This window comes from Drosophila sulfurigaster, chromosome 2L, assembly GCF_023558435.1.
Source record: "Drosophila sulfurigaster albostrigata strain 15112-1811.04 chromosome 2L, ASM2355843v2, whole genome shotgun sequence".
In the NCBI taxonomy this organism is placed as follows: domain Eukaryota; kingdom Metazoa; phylum Arthropoda; class Insecta; order Diptera; family Drosophilidae; genus Drosophila; species Drosophila sulfurigaster.
In genome coordinates this window covers 26,688,857-26,713,209 of record NC_084881.1, presented here as the reverse complement: position 1 = coordinate 26,713,209, position 24,353 = coordinate 26,688,857, and the positions used below count along the sequence as shown (strand labels likewise).

Below are 24,353 nucleotides of genomic sequence, written 5' to 3'. Positions count from 1 at the left end.
TGATCTCTCCGTTTGATCAAGATTTACATTGTAAAACTTTTTGTAGTCACAAAAAGCAAAAAAAAAAACGTCACTGAGCTTTGCGATTTCACTTGTTCAGAGAATGAGAAACACGTGCTGCCTTTGAATACGTATATATTTTGATAGTTTATATATTTTATAGTTTCTTTTTAGTTTTTTAGTTTTTAGTTTACTGCTAAAGCAATACAAAATTGTTGTTTAAGCTACGAGTAATATGTATATAACAGCTACTGGCGCACTTATAGAATTGTAATTGTAATTGTGTAATGTATTTCTATATATATATATATATATATTGGCACTAAATATGTATGTACAAAATGTAAATGTATGCATACAATATTCTTAATTAATTTCCACACTCGCACACGCACGCAAATACTCTATATAATAATGCTAAAACGCACATTTCTTCATATAGACAATTCGATCTGGTGCTTATCTAATCATAATGTAATTTATTTATTGCGTACACGTCTATAAGTCTAGAGAAATACAATATATATATATAGTATGAGAGTAGGGCATTCATTTATCCTTTCAGTTGAATGAATGTATGATTCCAATTATAATTCCACACTCTGTTGATATAGTACATATGTATAATTGTGTAGTTCGATACAGTTTATAATAGTATTGCAATAAGTTTTGGGACTCTTCTTTCATTCTTTATCCTTCTTCATTTTCGATTACAATTGTATAATAATATTGGAAAGAATTAAAGTGTTGGGATGAACAGAAAAGATGAGGAAACATTGGCTTTGGGAATGCGTATCACAGATACACAAAGTATCCAAAGTCGCCTGTGCTACAAATGGATTATTTAATAAACATTTGTCTACGATTTCGTAGGAACACTTTGCGGTCTTCTAGTTGCACAATACAAAAGGTTGCATCAATCGAAACATTTCCAAAATATCTTCTTATTTATATATTTCTAGTATAGTCAGTCAGTCAGTCGATGGCCTCTCTTGGCACCTGTTTTACTATTCAGATATTTGGTTCATATGCGTAATCTAGGGAAATGTTTCAATCTTCAAATGCATCTTCATCGTATTGTCTTGGCTAATTTCTTAGTTTCGTTGTGTGCGAAAAAGGCCTTTTGTGTTAAGTTTTGACTTTCTTTTCTACTCGTAACAAATATTCTTCAGCAGGCGGCTGGGATATGTTTCAAAGCACTAAACACAAATGAAAGTGAGAGAGAGAGAGTGAGTGGGTGGGAGGAAAGGAGGATAGATAACTAATGCTAAATGGTTTTGAAGACATATTTAGGAGGACTAATCATAACATATATAATTTGCACTAATTGAAAATTGTATTTCTTTCGGTTTAACATAATAGTATAATATATATTTTTGCTGTTGCTTTTGCTGCCACCTTCTTTGTTCTCTCTCCGGGGTTTGTTTCGAATTTTCTGGTATGCTTAATGTAAATAAATTATATCACAACAATAGAGACAAAGTTTGTGGTCAGTGTGAGTGTGAGCTTGTGTGTGTGTTCTCAGGTGTGTGTGTGTAGTGTTTCTTTCGAGTCAAGAAAACGAAACGAACGAGGGCTGCACGCAGACTACAAAATACATACGAGATATACTTATATACAAAACGTTGGGCTTATTACAACAATGAATTTGGAGCACTCATACACACACGTTATACATAAATCCATATATATACACACTATACACACACACACACACACATACTACTCTGCACCCACACAGACACAGACAAGCGGGCGCGTTTGCGCACAGCAAATGTTCCACTGAGATCCAAGATACACAAGAGTGACGCCCCCTCAAGTTGGAGGCGTGTCCCGTCCAGCGCTCACTTAATACTAACTCTTGCTGAGCGCCTTCTTTTTCCTTTGTACCAGAATATCGTAGAACGGATTGTGGCTGATGGACTGCGTCAGTCGCTTGATCCATTCCTGTTGATCCTCCTCCGTTGCGGCCGACATGCGATACACCGTGTGCTTGCCCTCCACCACCTGATAGATAAATCGAAATCGAAATGTGAATAGAATTCAGCTTCAGAAGTTTACTTCCTTCTTCGTCTTTTACCTTGCCCTCGGAGTCAGTCTTGCATGCCTTGATAATATCAGCGCCGCCGGTGGCAAAGAGTTCAAAGCAATGCGGTTTACTGCGATCCTGAATCTCACGCACCGATATATTCTCCAGCGGTATAATGCCACGCGGCTCCTTATCCGTTGTATACTCGAAATAATACAGGCAATTGTCGTTCAGTATGAACCAGCGTCGCTTCCACGATTTGTATCTGCACATACACAGTATAAATATTTAGCATTTCCAACATCAAGTTGTCGAATCGAATTTAACTCCTACCTGCCGCCTTGTTTCCATAGCCAGCCCTCCTTGTCGGGATTGAAGAAGGTGTGCATCAGATCGTTGCCATCATCCTGGGGTATCTTAAAGGGTTCCGTTCGTATTGATTCGTACAGCGATTCGAGTAAACCGCGTGGCAAATCGCCTCCGTTGTTGATGCCACGATTCATCGAGATGAATTGCTCAACGGTGGGTTTGTCTTTGACCTTTTTTTTTATTGGGATCCAACATTGAGAACAGTGAATATTAGAGAAACTTTCAACACCATTTCCAAACGCACTTCGCAGAGAGAGATAAATACACTTTACGATATTGACACTAATTGGGGTTAGATGCTGATGATGCTTTTGGCTAGCCAATTAGTTGGCACTCGTGTGAAATGCTTTAGACTTGACCTATTTATAGCACAATTTTATAATTGCTGCTGCTGCTTCTACTGCTACTGAGGGAGGCGGCTGGCAAGTGGCATGTGGCATGCGGAAGTGGCGTCGTGTGGGCTCTCGATAATTGCCAGCTGACAGACGACACAAGTTAGAGAAACAGAATGTGTTTTCAATTCCGCACAACATTTTTGGGCCACGCGTCGCACGCGTTTCGCGATTTCTTTTTCGCCAACAAAAAAAAAAAGAAAACAATTCAAAAGAAACACACACTGAACTTCCTTCCGGTTGGCGAACACCATGACAGTGAATTGCAATTTGTTGGCAATAAAAACACACAACACAGAATGAATTTAACAAACGTTAAATTGAAGTACGCCGATTAAAAGCTTAAGCATCGTTTTGCTAGTTTCTTTTTTTGAGTTTACCACAGATACAAAATAAATTTGTAACTTTTGAATGGTGATTTTTTTCTTCCTAATTTGCTTACGTTTAGAGAACTTGCTGTTCGACAACAGATTTATATTTTATCATTGAATTTTTTCCTCTTAAATGGGAGTTTTATTTGATAGAACTTTGCGTCCTAATTTGTCTCCCTTTTAGTCGTCTTCTTGCTAATTTGCTTTCATATCGAGAACTGAACTTGCTGTCTATATAATATTAATATGTTTGCCTGGATTTTTCATGTTAGCAGCATAGATACAAAATAAATTTGTAACTTTTTTGCGTCCTAATCTGTTTCCCTTCTTCAGTGTCAATTACATCAACATATTTATCTTTTTGGGTGCCATTTGTTTGGATAATACTATCCAATATTTTGAAAATATCGTAAACTTGACTCACCGATGGATTGTGTAGAGATGTATTGAGCATAATGATGGCAAAGCTGAGCACATAGCAGGTATCTGTGTTGGTAAAAATATCCAGATTGAGTTGACAATATCGCTGGGCAAAGCATTCCATCATGCGATCGATCTTTTGCGCCTCGCCAGGCAATCGAAATGACCACAGAAATTGCCTAGAATAGGATAGGAAATATAATCAACATTATTATCAATTCAATTAGCTGAAAAGAGAAAGAGAGAGAGAGATGGAAGACATACCTCAGTGCTTGCACCAGTATCAGATTGGTGAAATCATGCAGGGCAACGAATGCCTTTAGCACATCCTCGTTGAAATCGTTTTTCTCGCCGAGGTAATCGCCTGGAAGAGAACGCGCAGTGAAATTTATTTTATGCGTTATGAACTTTTAATTGAATTTATTCGCCCAACTACCCCTCCAAAGTGAAGTCGTTGAACTCTGACTCTTACCTATTGCCGTTTTGTTGAGTCCCTCGCCCTTGTAGAGGAAATGCGCCACATCCTGTGGATCATGGCGCAGCAGTCGATTCTCCACAAGATACTCGATGCCTGCATAGAAGATAGACAGAGAAAATATTTGTTAAAATTGCAATTAGTTGTGGTTCTATTGTACTTGGAAAAGATAAGAAAACACCCGGAAACAGCTACCAACCAAGGCAGAGGCAAATGCAGGCCACAGCGAGCACAATCTACCCATATATGTAAATATTTATATATGTATGAAGACTGCGTTCGTATCGTCGTCAGTGAGCCGCAACATAAACCACACAGTAATCTCAATATAATAATAAATAAAGCAAAACACTAAGGAGCGGCCGTTGCTGTCGCTGTCGAAGTCGATGTCATTATTTGCCAATCAAAACGCGGAGGGTTCCAGAGACTCGAGTCTCGAATCCGACTGCAGCAATTTGCGATAAAAGCCGGAAAGCAACAGAGCTCGAGGCAACATATAAAGTAAACACATTTAGAGCAAAGCAACACCCAACAACAACAACAACAACAGCGGCAACGACAGCAACAGAAAATGCGACAATCGACAGCCAAATTTGGCAATCGCGTGTGTTGGTACACACAACAGACGCTAGGTGGCGCCGTAAAAAACAATGCGCCCCAGGGACGTTCGTTGAGAAGATATCATCATAAATACACATAGATGAAATGAGGAAGCGACAAACAAAATGAAGTAATAAAAGGGTTGCCATATTCAAGCAAATTACATTTATATACTAAAAAACAAAGAGAGGTCAGCATATTAAACCAATAAAAATGTAATGTAGTACTTTAATATACTGAACTTTATGCAGTCAATAATTAAGTTATTTAAATACATATTCAAGAAATGGGAAGTTACCATATTAATTAAAAAAAATGCATCTAAATTACATTGTCAATAATTCAGCTATTAAATGCTCATAAAAAATTGTTGATTGCCATTTTAAGCTAATAAAGTTATAAATTGTAATATAGCATTTTAATTGCCTGTAATCATAAACACATAATTATGACAATAATAAAGTTGTTCCGTTTACAATTACAACTGACAATTGCAAATCATGTAATTTAAGATAAAAAGTTATAATTGAGGAAATCAGTTTTTGAAAAAGAAACAAAAATTGTCATTTTAGGAATTGTCATTTTAGGATTGAGTTTTTCAATCATTGAATTTAATAATTCCAACACTTTTGTTATATAGTATGACATTTTTTGAACATTTAATCTTCCAACTTAATAGTTTTATTATTATTGTTATATAGGGAAAGTCTAATATACATAACTCATCGTGAAGTTTGTCCTCCATAATTTAATTAACTTAATGATGAATATATTGAAAATGATAATAAGATTGTATAAATTTATCAAATTATAATAAAATTTTAAACATTATAGTAAAAAAAAAAGAACAAACATTGAATGGCAAGCGCTAAATTTGAACTTTTCTTTCCTAAGGAAGTTGGAATCATTATCATTTAAAATAATGAGCTTTTAATTGATGTATAGAAATTACATTATTCCTAAGAACAACACACAAAACACTTTGGAAGCAACCCTCGCCTCGGCCAAACAACAAGTTGAGCGCTTTTCATTCTTTGTGTCGCTGTTTTTCTCGATAGCCAGACAGATTGGCTTTTCAGATTGAGGCTTTTGTAGTTTTGTTGCTGTCAATGAGAATCCATATACACCACAATGACAACAATAATAATAATGACAACAACAACAGCAACAACAACAACAGCAAGAACAGAAATGACAATGACAACAATAATAATGGAGAAATGGCAACGATAATGACAAAGGAGTCGCCGCCTCGAGGAGTCGCAAAAGTTTTTGCGTGTCGCTGAGTGAGAGGGAGAGGAAGTGAAGAACCGAGAAGGGGGGGCTCGTCACACGCGATTAGCATCAGCAAGTTGGCAGCTCCACACTACCAAGCGGCAGCACCTCCCGCCAGACAATGTATCGCTGCTGTGCGTTATGGATGGCACATTTGTGAGCTATTAATTTAAGTGTGTGTGCGTGTTTTCTTTTTTTTTGTGTTTGTGGTGTGTGGTGTGGAGTGTGGGGGCTGATGTGGATAATCGGCCGATAAAGCGACAAATGACGACCCGACTGTCACCTCCCCACACTCCTCCCCTCTAGGGACTTTTGCTCATGTGCAAGTTTTTAATGGCGTCTCCTTCGTTTTAGAATTCGAACCCGATTCCCTCTTTGTTATCACTCGCGTCGGTCGCTGACTTCAATGTGGATTAGCATTTTTATTGCCGCCCCCTCTGACAATTGGTATTTTATGCAGGATATATTTTCATGCCTTGTTCAATGACAGGCGGAAGATGCGTGCTGTGGCCTAATTTCAACTTGTCAACGTGAATTTATGGCCTAGAGAGGACGATGAAAATATTTGATTGGCTCTCGAAAGTGACACTCGAGAGTGGAGGAAACCAGGTCGAGATCTTAATCGGGAAGAGTCAGCGGTTCATGTGAACAATGTTTGTTATATTGAAGCACAAGTTGAGCACTTCTTGGAGTGAAGACTCACTTTTTATACCCACTTAAAAGAATTGAAATAAACTTTAACAAGTACTTCTCTTCTCTCTTCCTAAGACAGTTTTCTCTGTAGATCTTGGGCTTGATGTTCCCTCACATCTCTTTGGAATCAACTACTCTTCATAGTTCTTGGCCTTGTTCGATCTATCTATCTGTCTCTTCATTTGTCCGTCTGCCCTTCACGCAGTTGTATATTGCGACATTGACATTTCCATTAAAACTGAAACGAGCTGCGGAGCACTTCACTCTGCCTCATGTCTCTTGGGGCACACGCTCTTGCGGTGATTCCTGCAGCACGTACTACAAAATGTCAACGAACTGTCAAATTTGTCAGCGTTTTAAGCTAGTGAATTCCACTCTATCTCTCTCTCTCTCTCTCTCTTGCTCTTTCATTCACTCACTGCATCTTATTTCAGGCTCATTACGTTATTAAATTAACGTCGAAATTATCTTGAACCCTCTCGACAGCAAGCATTGCATCACATTGAAGCCACCCAATTATGAATGTGATGAGTGGAAATTTGCATGACAATTTTCGCTCTCTGGCGCCATGTCACGATTGCAGTTTTCTCTTTCTCTTTTCTTTTTGGCATTTTACTTCCTTGTCTCCAACATTTCAATTTGTCGTCATTGAAATTTCATTTAAATTACTTTTCATGCGCATTTCCTCACATTCACATACGTACATATAAAGGACACTTTGCTCTGATTAAAATCAGTCACAAAATGATTCTTATTTAATACTTTTACAATGACTCAATCTGTTTGGCTTTTGTTTTCGTAAGAACTGCAGCTACTTTTAGCACATTTCTTGGAATGTCAATCAGAAGCGGGATTCACATTAAACAAAGTGTTAAAAGATATTTGAGGTTTATATCTGAATAATCCATTTAATTTATGAATAAACTTGAGATTCTGTACTTTCCCAGAACCTGCCAAATGTAAACTTCTGTTTTACAGCTAATAAAATAGCACTAAATATGAGAGTGTATTTACAGACAAATAAATAAATCAAATCCCTGCTTTGATATATTGCAAAGCAACCAATAGAATCTTTGCTTTAATATATTGAATGTTTTTCAGCTAATAAACATTTCGGTAATAAAATATTACTAAATGTTAGTTTGTAGGTGTCTATTGAATGAGAAAAGCAGCAATGATACAATAGGTTTAGTTACTCAAATCGGCATCTATCTTTCAATAGATTAGCTAAATAATAAAATGTCTGCTTGAATATAAATGTTTTGACAAAATTGAATATAACATATTTAAGAATCAGTACTAAAACGTAAACGGATATTAACAGACAAATAACGTTGAGAAAATTATACATTCTTGATTGCCAACCCTCGAATTTCAGATATCAACTGTTGTATTCTTACTTCTAACAAGTAAAAGTAAAAGCAAAACAGAGCGGTATTAATTTTAAAATATATCAAATACCATCGGCTGCATTTGGTATATTGTGCGACATTCAAAATATACCATAGAGTGTAAAATATACCAAGTTGTCAGCCAAAGCAACTAGCAAGTGGAAAATTATTATATCTCTATGTCTTATAGTCTCTGAATTACATAAAAGAATCTATTTTGTCAGTCCTCACTATATATTAAATTTAGTATATTATCAAAGCTGCTAAACTCACCTTTCTTGGGATCCATGTTGAACTTTTTGCGTCCAATCGACATCTGTTTATCCTTGTTGGAATGCTTGTCCTCGGGCACATCGAGCGCCTCCATTTCGGAGACGACTTCGCACAGTTCATCTTTGATTTGCTGCAAGTGAACGAAAACGAAAGCGGAAAGGAAATTGAATTTAAAGAGTTTACAACTTTCACAAAAAACATATTTGCATGCACAGCTGCAGGAACTCAATTCGCACTCGAGTGTGGAGTGTCGAGTATGGTATTCACATATTCGAATTGAGTGGTATTGAGCAAATGAGCAAATGAGCGAATGCAGCTGGAATAGAGTCGTATAATTTGCGGAAATGTGGCGACAACAATTGTTGCTAAAAATATCGAAAATAAAAAACAAAACTGTTGACGAAAAGTTCAACAAGAAGTTGTCGTTGTCAGTCAGAGTTGTGAGTGTATTCAAAGTAAGTGAGTGTAATGTGCGAATCATTTACATTGGCGACTGGCGCCAAACGGGACGAGCAAACGAATTTGTTTCACTTGAAACAATTTTCGTGATTCGTTGCAAGTGCTAAAAATAGAGAAACAGAGAGAGAGAGAGAGAACAATGAAAGCGCAGCACTGAGATTCATGGCGAATTTGATTTAATTGAATTATGCGGCAACAACAAGTACCTGTCACGGTGCGGTTCGCGTCCATTCATGGGGGTCAATTGCGCCTTAGAGGCAGATACAGATACGTTTAACAGTATCCATGAGATACTTGAAGCGTGTCACGCTCACATCGCTGTCGGTGTCGTTTGCTTGCGAGTATTCATCACATACATATTATGCTCACAATATGTATGAGCAAAGAGGCGTGACAAATTTGTCAAACATCTAATTGAGAAGCAGCAGCAAGGCTGTAAATGTATCTGTGAAGTCTACAAGTATCTGAGTATCTGTAGCAGCACATTCGAGATACAGTTTACTGCACTCAAGTGTCTCTCAGTTATTTGTCAAACAGTTGACGCTTGACTTGGCGAATGGCCACGAGACCGGAACATATCAATTGCCCCCCAAGACACAGCAGTGCCCCTCCTCCTCCTCCTCCATCCCTCTTTCTCTGTCTTCTCTGAAGTCTACTGCATGACCTTCTGACTCATTTGCTCAGCCTCTATATGCAAATCGAGTGCGGAATGCCAATTAAAACCGTTGTGGAAAAACAATTGACAACAGCTAAAGTTTTATTTTTTTTATTTTTGTGATTTGTCGTCAGCGTCTTGGCAAGTTTGGAAGTTATGCGATGAGCTCATTCCTTGCGATGACCCCAGAGAATTTGCTAAATTTAGAGATTTCCGAAACAGAATCTCAATTCGTCTTTTTCGAGAATTCGATGGGTCGTTGACGTGACGAATGCTTTTTTTTTGTTTTTCTTTTTGCTCCACTTTGAAATTCCGAAATGTCTGAAATGCTGATCAATAATTCCGATCAGCAAACTCGAATTCCGTCTACAATAAAAGTAGTCATCGATATAAAAAAAACAACTTGATTAGACACAGTTTGGGAATCGAATCTCTGAGATATTTTATGCATATGGAACGCGATGCGCTTCCGCTGGGCATTAATAAGCCATAAAAACCAAAAAACACAACGAAACCTTTCAATTAGTGAGGAGTTTGAATTATGTAAATTACCGCGTAGGGTTAAATGATCAGACAGAAGCCAAAGCGAGGCCCTTGGCTATGAGAAAAAACATTTACCAAATGATCGAAAATTACATAAAACCCTAACCAAAAGGGGCAAACTCAGTTCTGAAAGCGACGACGAAGGCTGATCAAAGAGCAACAGGTGGACAACTTCCAGGGGTTATTGATAGAGGAAAGACAGAAAGCAAAAGCCAACGAGCGAGTGGCAGACGCAAAGCTAATGAACGTCAAGCTTTAAAAATAACTCGACAACAATGTGAACGATGACGCTGAGAACGACAGGTAAACGACGAAGGCGACGTCGAAGGTGTGGGAACGAGAAAGAGAGAGAGAATCAGAGAATCAATCAAGAAACCTGTTTCAATGCAATGCAAATTCAATCACACTTCACAACACAATCGAGAGTTGCACAGTGAATGTTAGTTATCGCACATCAAGAAATACTTTTAAATAGCATTTGTTTCACTTAAATGACAACCCAACAATTAGGTAATGTCATTAAGCAACTTATAGAGAACCGATTGCAGATTGTACGCAATCGACAGTTATGAATTGTTTGACGCTGCCAAGTGAACATTCTGAGCAATTAACATAGATCGAGAATTCTACACGAGGTAGTTGGCATATAGGAAGTTATGAAACTAATGGGAAAAGTAGTTGAGAAAACATTTGAATTATAGAGTAAAATCAATTAAGAAATAAAAATAAATATAGGTTATTTGTTGCTTAATAAATAAGTTAGAGAAAATTCCTAAGAAAAGGAATATTTAACTTTGAAATACAAAATTAAAATAAAAACTAAGAATAATTATATTTGTGGGAATGAGTAAAGAAGGATGTAGAACATAAAAAAACCAATGAAGTCAACTAGGCATTTGCCATTCAGGATGTTATAAAATCATCGACAAATGTAGTTATGAAAAAATTTAATTATGGAGTAAAATCAATTAAGAAATATGAATAAATATACATAGATTGCTTAATACATGAACTTTCTGTTTGTTGGTATGAATAAAGAAGTATTAAAGTCAACTGTGATAGGCATGTGCCATTAAGGAAGTCATAAAACTAATGTGAAAAGTTGATATGCAAAAAATGAATAATTAAGGCAATACAATCCAATTGAAATTCCAAATAAGATAATGACAATTCGTAAGATACATTCTTTAGTTTGCCAATATTTTGATAATAAAGATTTTATTTATACTCTGCCAAGTTTTAGCTTCATAAAGTGGTCAAAGAAAGTACTTATAAAGAAAGAAATTCGCTAATAAAATATATTTGATATGCTTCATAAAACAGATGCAAAATTGTTTTGACAAAATTAGAACTATACAGAAAATCAAATGAAGAATTCACATGAAGAAGACATTCTTTTATATAGTGAATTTTTTCATTGAAAAAGTTTTGTAAACAAATACCAAAAAATATGAAATTTCTACTTAAGACAAATAAAATTTATCACATTTGCTATCACTAAAATGGATGTAGAGAATAAAATTGTTGCTTAAATATTGTGAAATTTGAGAGAAGTACGTATTAAGTTAAAGAAAATAAGATATAAACGGTTCAAGCAAAGGAAAATTAAATTCAAAATTTGCTAAAGATGCGATAAGTAGATTGTAAAGTCAGTGTTTCAAAAAGAGAAATACCCATTTAGATACAGCAAATAAGACAGCAATATTATAATGAAATATAAATTCAAAATTTGCTAGATAAACTACTCATTAAGTTAAAGACAATAAGACAGCAAAATTATAATGAAATAACTCATCAAATTTAAAAATAACCCGGGAAAAAGAATAGTTGTTATCCATTTCCATAGCAAGATAATAACTTGATGTCGCCTTGGGAACTCGGCATATAATCCGAGACAATTGAGGACGCCTTTCGCAATGACAAAACCCCAACCAACACTATAAAATATCTTTTTTCGCTGTTGTTGTATTTGTTGCTGTGGTATTTCACAAGCGGCGAGGGAATTGCAGACGGCAAGAGATTAGGTTAATTCGCAGAAAGATCACAAAGTAATTCCCAAAGCCCATATCAGATAACAGACACACATGACTGTCGTTCCCCTCGATCAGTCTCCCCTTCCTCCCTCCACCCCTCCTCTATCTTCTCTCCCCGTGTGGCGACTCAATCTCATACCTGTGGTCGCCGCAGTATGACGACATTGCTCTGCTCGGCATTGTTGCGATTTCGCTCGATGAGCGTTCGACAACTCTCGCAGAGATTCGCCAGCTGTTGATTGTTGTAATCACTGCTGCTGCTATTGTTGTTGTTGTTGTTGTTATTGAGCTGCTTGCTGCTGTTGTTGTTGTCCGCAATGCTGTTGCTGTTGTTATTCTGTTGCTGCTGCTGCTGACTGATTGAATTGCGCTCCGATTCACTCTGCGAATTCGAGCTGTCATCAATGAACCGCAATTCACCCGCCTCAGGTGTCAACGGCGAGCTCAACACCGAGCTGCCCGCCTCCCTCTCCTGCTCCCTCTCCGTGTCCAGCTGCAGCGCCTCATTGTCAATGCCCCCCTCAAGTTCATCCTGGACATCGAGCATGCAACCCAGCGAATTGGAGCGCGTTTTGCGAGGCGCTTGAGGCGGTCTCTTGGCCACAATTTCGCCTCGCTCGTTGAGCAAAAGTTCGACGGGTCGCGACACAATCAAAGTGCTCGTCGTTGTCGTTTTGTGTGTGTGCGTCAACTCCGAGCGCATGTTGTAGAGCAGCGTTCGAGCATCTTCACTTTGCAATCTGTGGAGCTGCGTCTTGTGGCTGACATCGCTGCAGTTGACGGTTGTCGAGCTTAAAGTGGGACTCGCTGGCGGAGGCGACTCTGCTCGCAGTTCTGTGATCTTATAGGTGGCCACGCTGGTGAACGGCGACAGCGAAGGCGAGCGTGGCGAACGGGGCGTGGCAGTCAGAGGAGTCGTCGCTGGCGTTGTTATGAGTGGTGGCAACTTCTCCGGCAGCGGCTTCTCCTTCTTGCAACTGCTGCTGCCGCTGCCCAAATGGCAAAAGCAACGCGCACAAACGCCGCTGCTCAAAGTGCTGCTGCTAGTGTTGCTGCCACTTCCATTCCCGCTGCCACTGCCCAGCAGTCGACGTCGATCCTCCTCAGTCTGTGGCGCACTTATGTAGAAGGTGCTGCTGCTGCGACTTCCAGCCACAACTCCGCTTTGAGGTGTTGTTGCCACCGCCGTGGAGCTGAGATCGAAGCAGCTGCGTTGCAACTGCTGCTTGCTGCCAAAGCTGCCACCGCTGCGTGCCCCAAGAGAGCCTGCCGCACTCTTCTTGGCCTTTGGCTGGCGACGCAGCGAACTGAACCAGTTGCTGATGCTGGGACGCTTCTGATGCAGCGTCTGTGTTGTTGTTGTCGTCATCTTTACTTTATCCAATTGCTCACTTCCTTTCTCTGTTTGACTCTTGTTGAACGAGTTCTTTCTTTGCACGTTTACGACTTGGTTTTCTGGCTAATTATTTTGGCTTCTTCATGGCGCTGAAAAGTGTAGAACGCGATTGTAGCAACCAGCAACACAAAGGGTTGAGAGCGTGTGTTGCCAGCAATTTACAAGTACAAAAGGTGCGACGCAGCGGCAAGAAAAGCATAAATTCATTAGCTAATTATGCTGCCGATGACAACAGGATGAACACAACAGGAAACGGCGTCAGGCGACCTCAAAAATTTTTCGAATTTCGGTGAGACACAAAACAAATTACGCTAATGGCGTACAGGTTAAGAAAGTTGCCTGGCTTTAATCCCCGACAAACAGGACGACAGGACATCAGCACACAAGCGTGTGGCAAAGCGAGAGAGAGGGAGACAAAGACAGAGAGAGAGAGAGAGAGAGAGAAAGAGGGAGTTAAGGGCAACAGCTACAAATTGAAACGCACATTCAACTTGTGGCCTGGCGTTGATTTATTGCGCTGCCTTTCCTTTCACTTCGCTCTGTTTCAATGTTTGCTCTTTGCATTTTGGGTTTTGCTCGTTCGTAGCGGAAGGAAGTCAGCACGATAAAGCAACTCTGCCTCTGGCTGTGACAACTCTGGCTAACTCTAATTGCAGGCACGTTGTTGTTGGCCATGTGGCACAAAACAAAATAATGAATGTCCCCCTTTAAAAAAAAAACTCAGAGATCCATATGCAAAAATAAGTAAGAAACCAACAAGCAAGTTTGCTCGACTGTGAAATACTCGCTACGCATTTGCAATAAAATACAAATACAGAAATATACCACAAAAATATAAATATATATCGAAGACGACACTTGGTATGTCCTATTGTTTACTACATTCAAGGTATACCAAATTCTAAAAATATACCGCAAAAATACTAGCATATACCGAAACCAATACTTGGTATATCAATATAGTATTGCATTCAAAATGCTCGACTATGAAATACCCGCTTCCCATTTGCAATAAGAACAGATTCTATACTGAAGTCGATGCTTGGTATACAATTAAAATATACCGCATTCTAAAAATATACCTCAAAAATACTAATATGTACCGAAGATTATTCTTGGTGTATCGATATAGTACTGCATTCAACATTTGCAATAAAACTAGATTCTAAAAATATACCAAAAATATACCGCAAAAATCAGAATATATACCGAAGTCTACTCTTGGTATATCGATATTGTACTACATTCAAAATATACCAAACTGTAAAACAATTCAGTCCCAATTGCAAGTTGCTTTTTTGCTATACAAAACTATTTCTTTAATAACTTCAACATTTTCTGGACACACAAAGTTATAATACCATTATACTCCATGGGTAGACGAAAAATGTTGCAGACATTCTTTGTTTCGCACAGCTTATTGTTATTTATGACATGTTCGGCAACACTGCGCAGCAGAGTTGTCGCCCATCTCAATTATGTTTATGCGTGCGGCGTTTGCACGTATTTCAAATCATAATTTGCGGCAAATGAGCGTGAAATGTGACAACAAAATAAATGCGACAAAATGTGCAGCAAACACGAAACAGAAATGATTGAAATGTGACTATTAAATAAGCCAAATAATAATTACGCTGGATAAATGAGGAAAATACAGAGTAGTTTATTAAAGACAACTTGAATGAACTGCTGAAGTTGCTAAACAATCGAAAGTCTCTTGACTTTAGCCATTTATTTAAACTATTTACCTTTTTTGAGGGACCAAAAAACTCTTTCAATTCTCTGGCGTGCCATTCTAAGAGCGAGTCCCAAGGGATGGAAGGCGAAGGGCAATTGAGTTGGTGCCACACCCACACGCATAACATTAGCAACTTTAAATTACGAGTAACGAGAAAAAGAGAGAGAGAGAGAGGGAGAGAGAGAGAGGGAGAGAAAGAGAGGGAGAGAGATCCTTTTGGTTGCAGAACGTGATTCGATTGCTTAAGTAAGAACAATCAAACCGCAGCGTCAAGAATCTTTATACATACACACAATGTATATGCATTAAAAAGGCGCGACCAAGAGTAGAGTAGAAGAAAACAAAAAAAAAACAGAAGAAATCGACGTTCAGGTGAATGCCGCAAAGACATTAACAAGAGAGTCAAATGAAATTTGTAAACAAATTATCAATCAAACAAATGTGTAGAATAAACACAGACACAAGACGAAGCGATATGGAAGCAGGTATAATAGAATTTTATATATGCTATGAGATGGTCGCATAGAGAAGCTTCAGATACAAGATACTAGATACGAGATACAACAACGACAGCCTCAAGTGCTGCTAAACAAAAGGCCAAAGCCGCATTCTCAGCTACCTGAGAAAATGTCTACGAGTGTGTGTGTGTGTGTGAGTATAAGTGAATCTGTGTGTGAGTGTGGGCAGGAAATGCGCTTTGGCTATGCCAAACTAATGCGGCATGTAAAACGCTTCTCGCTTTGGTTTCTGTGTGTTCAAACTTTTGTTCCAACCATGATGAATGGCCAACAAAAAAAAAAGCAGAGAAAGAAAAGCATTTCGTCTGTCAGACAGTAGCTAAGAGTGAAAAAGGCGGGGGACAGGCGGGGCGTGGCACTTGTTAGGTGCAATTTATCTTGACATTTTAATCTGTAAACTGCAAGTGTGGCAACAACAACGACAACTACAACGACAACGAGTGTGTTTCGAGTGTGCTCTCGGCCAACGCCCATGGGTTAACATTCTGCTGCTTAACCCCTCACTGCCCCCGCTTGGAATCCAATTAGGCAATCAGACACATAAACAAAGATACTGTCTGGAAGCTTACAAGTTCTGGGATTTCGTATCCTTGTAAAGAGGCGACTTTCACTTTCGTCAGCGCGGAATGCAATTAAACGCAAGCTTTGTTTTGTTCCTTCATCTTTTGTCTCTGCCAACTAACAACAAAAGTATCTCAATGCGAGCTCGGTCAACGCTCGCTAGAAGTCGCTGCGGGAAAGTGTGAAAAATACTTTTTCTTGTCGCTCATTTTCCTCTATTGATTGCGTGGAAATATGCCAAACACACTTTAACTGAGCTAAGCGCATCTTTTCACTTTTATTTCTCAACATAAATTGTAAGCGCCTTAACAAGAACTCGCAGTCTCTTCTTTGCTTTTAAGCACTTTCAACTGAATGAAGAGAGGTCGCTATGCGAGTGATTGAAGCGGAAATAGCAGCAGCTCATTGATGCACACAATGCAATTAGATTCATTACACTTGCAAAGTGATTCAATTACAATCTCATTGAAGAAAAGAGAATCTGTTTATAGCTTTATAACTTTGTATCGAGCAGATACAAATTGTTGAAGTTATTTAAGAAATACTTTACTAAGAACTTTGGTTTCTTTATCTGACAATCTGGTATATTTGGTACTCTGGTATATTAAAATACCATATACAACTTTTGGTATATTTTTTTAGTATTTCATGGTGTATTTCTGTGGTATGAATACCAGAACTATATCAATATACCAAATATAGCTTTTGGTATATTCTTTTAGTATTTTTACGGTATATTAATTTGCTATATTTTTAAATTGATGCCAGTTCCATATTATTACACTAAATTCAGTTTTTGGTATATTTTTAGTATGCAAGCAGTATATTAATTTGGTATATTTTGAAATTAATACTACAACACTCGGTTGTATCTTTCTCACTTGTTTTTACTTTGCCTTTAAAACATTTCCCTTGCATTATTTCGCTTCCAGTCATCATCATTTTCTACGCTCATGTCATAAATCAAGCTAGCAAACGGCTTTCGCAATTTCTGCTCTAATGCATATATAAAAACGTTGACCAAATATCATATTTTTACATGGTAAACAAATGGCTTAGCGAAGGACCAGCTGCTGTCAGTCAGGGAGGTCGCCACACATTGCGTCAGCTACAAACATATTTGTATCTGTATCTATAGCTCTGGCTGCCGTTGTATCTCAACCATATATACTCGCACGCTTATGGATATTGCTCATTAGACGGCCAGCATCCCCAACAACAAAACTGGGCTGCTATTTATTTATTTATCCAACTTTGCCAGACAGTCAGCTAATTTCCAGCCCAACTGACCGCATGCCATTTTCTTCCTCAGCATTCTTTTTTTGTATTATAATTTTGTTTGTATTTGCTATTTTCCATAAAATGCCCAAAAATTTACATTTTCGAAACTAAAACAAAAGACACGATAAATTTGCATCTTTCTTGTTTTTAGAAAAATGACGCAACTAAAAGTGGCAACAAATTCCACATATGGCCGAAGTTTATGCTTAAAGCGTCACATGCTTATTTTGTTTTGCTTTCAATTTGTTGCAGGGCAAAAAAGTAAATAAACTCAAACAAGTTTCGGCCATTAGCAAAAACAACATAAAACAAAAATACATTCATCATTGCTATATTAAGTAAATAGTTAAAACGAAATGAGCAGAAGCTATTTTAATGTTCGATTTGAAATTGGCATTGCCAAAAAAACAAAAACACTAAAAACAAGAAATGCCCAAAAACATATTTCATGTTTTCTTAGTAGAAAAACTTTCTCCTTGGTTAAAGAAATCTTTAATATTTATGTCAAAAGCTGTCAATCATTTGTTAGCTACTTTCGTTAGACATTCGATTCTAGTTAAAGTCAGCTTCCAATTTCTGCATTAATATACAAAATTTGTCGCTGCTTCAAAAGAAAGTTTTAATAGAATTTTGCTGGGTTTAAAAATAGAACCAAAAACTGTGCAAATTGTATTAATTATGGGCTAGAACATGTGTTGCTCTGTGTTGACTACGCGTTTTGCTTACTGAACCATTAAAATACACAAGTTCGTTGGCCCACTTTGGTAGAAAAAAGGCGACAACAAACAAAAAACAATGGCAACATTAACGAGAAAAGCAGAGAGTCGCCGCCAGAATGTCTATTTAAATGTGTTTTTAATTAAATGCCTTTTGTTCTGGGCTCAAGAAAGACTTTTGTCGACGAGTACCTGTCGCCTCTATCTCTATCTCTCTCTCTCTCTGTGTATCTTTTAGCCATTCTTCGGCTGACCAATTTCAGTCGAAATAATTGTGAATATCTTTGCTGCTCTACTCAACTTTTTTTTTGGCGGGCATTTCCCACAGCTCATTAGAAATGCCGCTTAGCAAACAATTTAGTTGCTCCAGCACGAATATTTTCCCAATGTAATTACACTGCGCAAGCGAGTGAAAGAGAAAAACACACAAACCAAGTAAGAAAGCTACAGAACAATTCGACTATGAGATACCTATTACCCATTTGAAATTAAAGCAAAGCAATGCGGTTGAAAATTTGAAAATATACCTTAAAAGTACAACAAATCTACTAACGGATATATTTGGTATATTAATAAATACTGATATTGATTTAAAAATATACCAAATTAGCATACCATAAAAACTAAAAATATACTGAAATTGCATATCCAGTATATTTATATGATATTTGTATTAAATTTATAATATACCGAATTAATTAACACAAATATACCATAGTCTATATTTTGGTATATTAATGTAGTACTACAAAATATACCATATAGTCAGTCCAAGCAAATTAAATAACTTCTACAATTTCTATCTAATCGCAATCAAGAAATCATAAAACCTATAGTTAATATAGTATTTACATTTCATAGGGGCACAGTTATAATACCCTTCTACCCTATGAGTAGTGGGTATAACAAGGCACACACACTTTTTTCTGTAGCTTAGAACAAAAAGCGGCTATTGAGTATAAATTGTATACACATTTTGCTGTGGAATTTCCTATTGTATACTAATAAAATGCTAGTTTGACGCGTTTTGCATATTAAACAGCAAAATACACAAACACAACTATCTATCAGATACTCGCAACTTGCCTCATGCGTAAGTTTTTATGGCGCCGCTGTTCGTCATTGAGGGAGCAACAGGTGCACTGGACTCTCGAGTTATAAATGTATCTAGATACTTTTGTAGCTTCTGCCATCAATTGTAACTGACTGCCTTTGAGATCAATGCCATTTCTTTATACTTTCAACATTTGACTTTGATGCTGTCATGATGTGTGTTGGGTCAAGGTAACTCACATCAGCTGGAAGAACACATTTCGAATTCAATTTGCTAAATTGATAGACTGAAATTGACTGATTGATTGACTGGATACGAGTCGAGGCGTTTTTGCTGCATAGTTGAATATGAATCAATGCTTTTCAATTCACTGCAGATGAACTGAAATTAATTACGTATGTAATTTTCAACCAGCATTCGAAACTTTTCTGACATTCTAATTAGCAACTAGTCAAACTGAGTGCAACATTTTAGCAAAAGTTGAACTCTGGTGAAATGTGTTTTCTTCGATTTTTGTTGTCACATCAAATTTGCAATTCGAAATGAAAAAACTTTTGAATGGAATGCCATTCGGGGAGGGGAAAACTAATTAAGAAATTGAAAAACTAATTTGTAAAACGAACTCTTGACCTTTGTCGTCCATCGTGTGTGTCGTGTTTTTTTGTGGCCTCTGCAATTGGAGCGTCAAAAATGAACAAATTGGTGTATTATAATCAATAAAAGCTCAGCGCAAACAGGTTGAGGCCAAAAAGGGTGACGAATAATGTTTAACATAATCAAAATAACCAAAACAATGCTGAATGCTGCAAAAGGTTGTGAAACCAGTTTTAATAAAGCGAAAAAAATAAAGCCAAAAGCACGTTGTATTATGATTGCTTCTAAGAAGCTGCGGGTATATTTTATTCTTTTGGGTTTTTAAAGAGCTCGTAGTTTCCTTTCTTTTCAGAATTTCAGCTGATTAGCTCAAAGCCGAGTTGCTTTGAATTTTGGTTTCGCTGATAAAATGCGACGAACGGACGCGACGCGCATTGCGAAAGGCAAGCGGATGTTTTTCTCAGATATGTAAGTACATATATTATTTATTTAGTATATATGTTATGTATATCGCAAGTCGCTTTAGAGAGGACGCAGCTGGCAGCAAAGCAAGTGTGCAACATTAACAAGTCGTTGACACTCGCACAGAAGTACAATGAATACCAAAATCCATAAGATAAACACACACAGAATAAGGCACATAAAGTCAGCTCTGAGGTTTGAAGCAAAAGATAGCGAGGGTAGCTTACAACATATGTTCAGTTGCATTAGAAGGCTACATTTTATAACAACTTGACTTAGAAATAAAAGGTTGAATTTAGTTCCAAGTAAGACTAACCAAAAGATTCGTTACAAAATCGCATTAAAATTACAACTTGAATTTAAAGATTCACCAAGGTTCAATTACTAAGAAAATATACCAAGGCACATATTTAGTATTTTTTAGTATTTATAAAAAGTTTTCAGTAGACCAAACTAAGATTGTTAGTAGCAATTTTTCGACGATATTAGCGAAAAATAATTTCCAAAGTTCAATTTAAAAATAAATACTAAAAAAAATTCTAAATTTGTGACAAGCTATAAAGATTTTCTAGCAGATTAAGCACAGATTCATGTTAGCGATTGTTCGAAGACATTAGTTAGAAATAACTTAAAAAATAAGTCAAATATTTGTCAAAGATCCATTACTTGAAAAATAAATACTAAAAAAAATACTAAATTGATGTCAAGCTATAAACATGTTAAAGTAAAGCAAGCAAATATATAGTATATATGGTAAAGATATAGTATATATTGCAAACTTCAAGCAACATTCCTTAAAAATAACCTTGCCAGTAGTGATTGTAAAAGTTTCTAGACTTCAGTCAATAGATATTCATTAACGTTATTCTCTACACATTTTTAACATAGCTTAAGCTATAAATTTTAAGCATCGTGAGGAATGCAAGCTACACACCTCCTTTATCTTTATGCCACATAGCTAGTAGAACACTTTCCATTTTGAATTCGAAAGACAAAGAAAGGCAAAATAAAAAGAGGGCAAAGGCAAAGGACAAATGCCAAATGCGTCTGCAACACATACAACAAACAATAAATGAATATGTGGCGAGTGCATTTAAATGTCTCCAGAGTCTGGATGTGAATTTGGTATTTTGCCACTTGCCCCGCCTGGTTGCAAGTTGCCCAGTTGCCCGGATAGCCCGGTTTGTCAGACGTGCCTTGTCTGCGACGTGATTTGAACACGCAAAAGATATCCGCACTGGCTTTTTTGTGGCTCCCTGACTCTCTGACTATTTTGCACTTTTTCTTTCAGTTGAGTTCTCTTTCTCTATCTGTGTACAATTTTTTTTGGCGTTCTTTTGTCTGACTGATTGTCTGTCGTCGTCGTCGTCGTTGTCTGTTGCTTCCTCTAAATGTGTTTTTGGCTGGGTCGTCAGACACGCGCATCTTTTGCTTACGTTTTTTTCATCGTTGTCGTTTTCTTGTTTATAAATTTGAGCATTTTATGGTTGCTTTGGCAAAACACACACACACACAAAACTGAACCCAAACTGTTTCGCTGTCTCTGTCTTTGTCTTGTGTCTCTATTTTCTGGTCGCATATGGAAAGTGAATTGTGTGTAGTCCTTGAAAATAGCTGTCAGCAAGCGCAGTCGGATCTCAACTTCTTGGGCGCGGTGTTAATAACTGCAATGCACTTTTAAGTTGTTTCCAATTGCGTCGCAGATACAATTTTTGTATCTATGCCTTGCCTTGCCTTTGTCTTTGTCTCTTAACTTTTCTAGTTTTTCCTGCTGCATTTTCCCCTCCTTGCTACACGACGTGTGAATTGCTTTGCCTGGTTTTTATTTTTGGTTACACGCTTCCGACATGTGTTTCGGATTGAAAAACTCATTTAGTGTGTCAAACGACACATTTTCCAATTTTCCACCAGTTTCTACGAATTATTTCCATATTTATACATGATGTTGAGCATTTCTCTGGCTTCGAGTTGTCTACCAAAAAAAAAGACAACCATATCTATAAATATACATACGTATCTTATCATCCATAGACTGATAGATAATGATGATATTGATTGATAATGTTGACGTAAATGTGAAAGTTCAATTAAGTTTGCTGCGATTACAAGTGATAACAACAACAATTTGGTTGTGGAAAATCCAAAAAACTTTCAGTCACTGCCAAAAGTATTCGATGGCTAATCGATTCTATTCACAATTAAAAGCTATTTGAATGCAATTCTCGCCTTCATTCTGTGTATTCGAGTGTATTCAATGTTGTTGCCAAAATACTCAAGGCCATTGAACGACGAATCTTTCTCTCTTCTGTCCTCTCTGCTTTTCTCTCTGTATTCACTTGGGATGAGTCACAAAACATTCCAATGTCGACGCTAACTCAATTAATAACAATAATCACATTATTAACCACAGACACAGACCAAAAACAAATACCAGAAGAACTTAACTTGAATAGCATTTAGCATTTAGAAATTGTCATTTGATTTTGGTCCAAGAACACGACAAGTTCACAAACCAAATTTCACTCTTTTGAGTTAATTAATAAACATAAATCTTTTCTATTTTCTTTCTTTTGATTTTTCCACATAATGTTTGTGCTTTTTGTGTTTTGCTTTTGGCGCATTTAATTATTTATTTTCATTGTATTGACAGCCAAAAAGGCAGCCAAAAAAAGAGAAACGGCTAAACGACGGAGAAATTCAGCGAGCCAAAAAAAATTAAAAGAAATATAAAAAGAAAAAAATAAACAAAATATGTAACGAACTGCCGGCTACCAAAAAATAAATAAAAATAAAAACACTTTCGTAATACAATGTGCCAAAAATGTATAATTAAGTTGGCAAATGAAACGACGACACTGAGATACTCATTGAATAACGAAAATGTTACAGTAAATAGTTAAAAGATGTTTAAGATTGTTAAAGATATAGCAAAGATTTACTCACATTGAATTTTAAGATAGAAGATATAGCAAAGATTTACTTAAATTGTATTTCAAGAGTATTTTCTTTGCTTCTCACATTTTACATTAAAGTAAAGTAAATATATTTCTCATAAAAGAAAAGTACTGCCATCACATTTCAGTGAAAAAGATTTTTTAAATTTTAAACAATAACTAAAATTACATTAAGAAAAGTTTGGCAGTTTTTTAGGATTTGTTGAAGATATAGAAAAGATTTACTAAAATTTTATTTGAAGAGTATTTTCTTTGCTTCTCATATTTTACATTAAAGTAAAAGTTAAAGTTCTGACTTTTCATTCAATGAAAAGCTTTTGCCCTTTTAAACAAATACTAAAATATTATACAAAATAGCTTGGCAGTTTTTTAGGATTGTTGAAAATATAGAAAAGATTTACTTAAATTGTATTTGAAAAGTATTTTCTTTGCTTCTCACATTTTACATTTAAGTGATGTAAATATATTTCTCATAAAAGAAATAAAAGTTCTTTTCAATCACATTTCAATGAAAAAGCTTTTGCAATTTTCAAGTATAAATCTAGGGTACAAACTGCGCAACAAAAGATGCATTGTGGTTGGTACAATTATTGCTTAAATCATTGCCGAACGTCTGTTTCATATTTGAATACATATTATCAATTGAATTGAGCACAATTTGCGCTATTCATTCGCAGCTGGAATGAGGCGAGGCGGCAATTGATCTATTTATTTAGTTAAGTGCTAAGTATATCGATAAAGTGGTTGCAGATACATGATATATTGCTATATAGCCAGAGTCAGACCGCAGCGTGTGGGAAATTGAACTCGTGCAAGTAAAACAAATAAAAGTGGCACACAAATTGTTTCCCACGTGCATTTAAACAGTTTCACCTAATTACGTTTTTGCATTGATCAAAAGAGAGTGTGAGAGAGAGAGGAAGAGAGTGAGGAGAGCAACCCCAACCGCAACCCGAACCACAGAATTTCAATTTCCCCCCACAAACAGAAACCCAACCCTACGAACAGCCTTAGCCCCCTCAGTTATTTGGACAGGCTATAAACATCAGATGCTCACGTTAATTTATGACCTTTACATGACTAAATCGCACCGGTGTAACT

At 36.9% G+C, this 24,353-nt stretch overlaps 1 protein-coding gene across 3 annotated transcripts in view; it reads right to left on the bottom strand.

The window, feature by feature from the left end:
- Positions 1–453: 453 nt before the first annotated feature.
- The window catches only part of LOC133850373 (cytohesin-1), a 41,386-nt gene continuing 17,486 nt past the window's right edge, over positions 454–24,353 (bottom strand). For 2 of the 3 annotated variants that reach the window (XM_062286449.1, XM_062286450.1), the window contains 7 exons: positions 8,289–8,418; positions 4,054–4,152; positions 3,846–3,945; positions 3,586–3,760; positions 2,363–2,568; positions 2,081–2,294; positions 454–2,007 (listed from right to left, as the gene is read on the bottom strand). In XM_062286449.1, the coding sequence (XP_062142433.1) occupies positions 1,855–2,007; positions 2,081–2,294; positions 2,363–2,568; positions 3,586–3,760; positions 3,846–3,945; positions 4,054–4,152; positions 8,289–8,418 (1,077 nt within the window). In that variant the 3' untranslated portion in view covers positions 454–1,854. Of the gene's footprint in view, positions 2,008–2,080; positions 2,295–2,362; positions 2,569–3,585; positions 3,761–3,845; positions 3,946–4,053; positions 4,153–8,288; positions 8,419–12,117; positions 13,464–24,353 lie in introns of all 3 variants that reach the window. The other variant, XM_062286448.1, reaches the window with a different exon arrangement.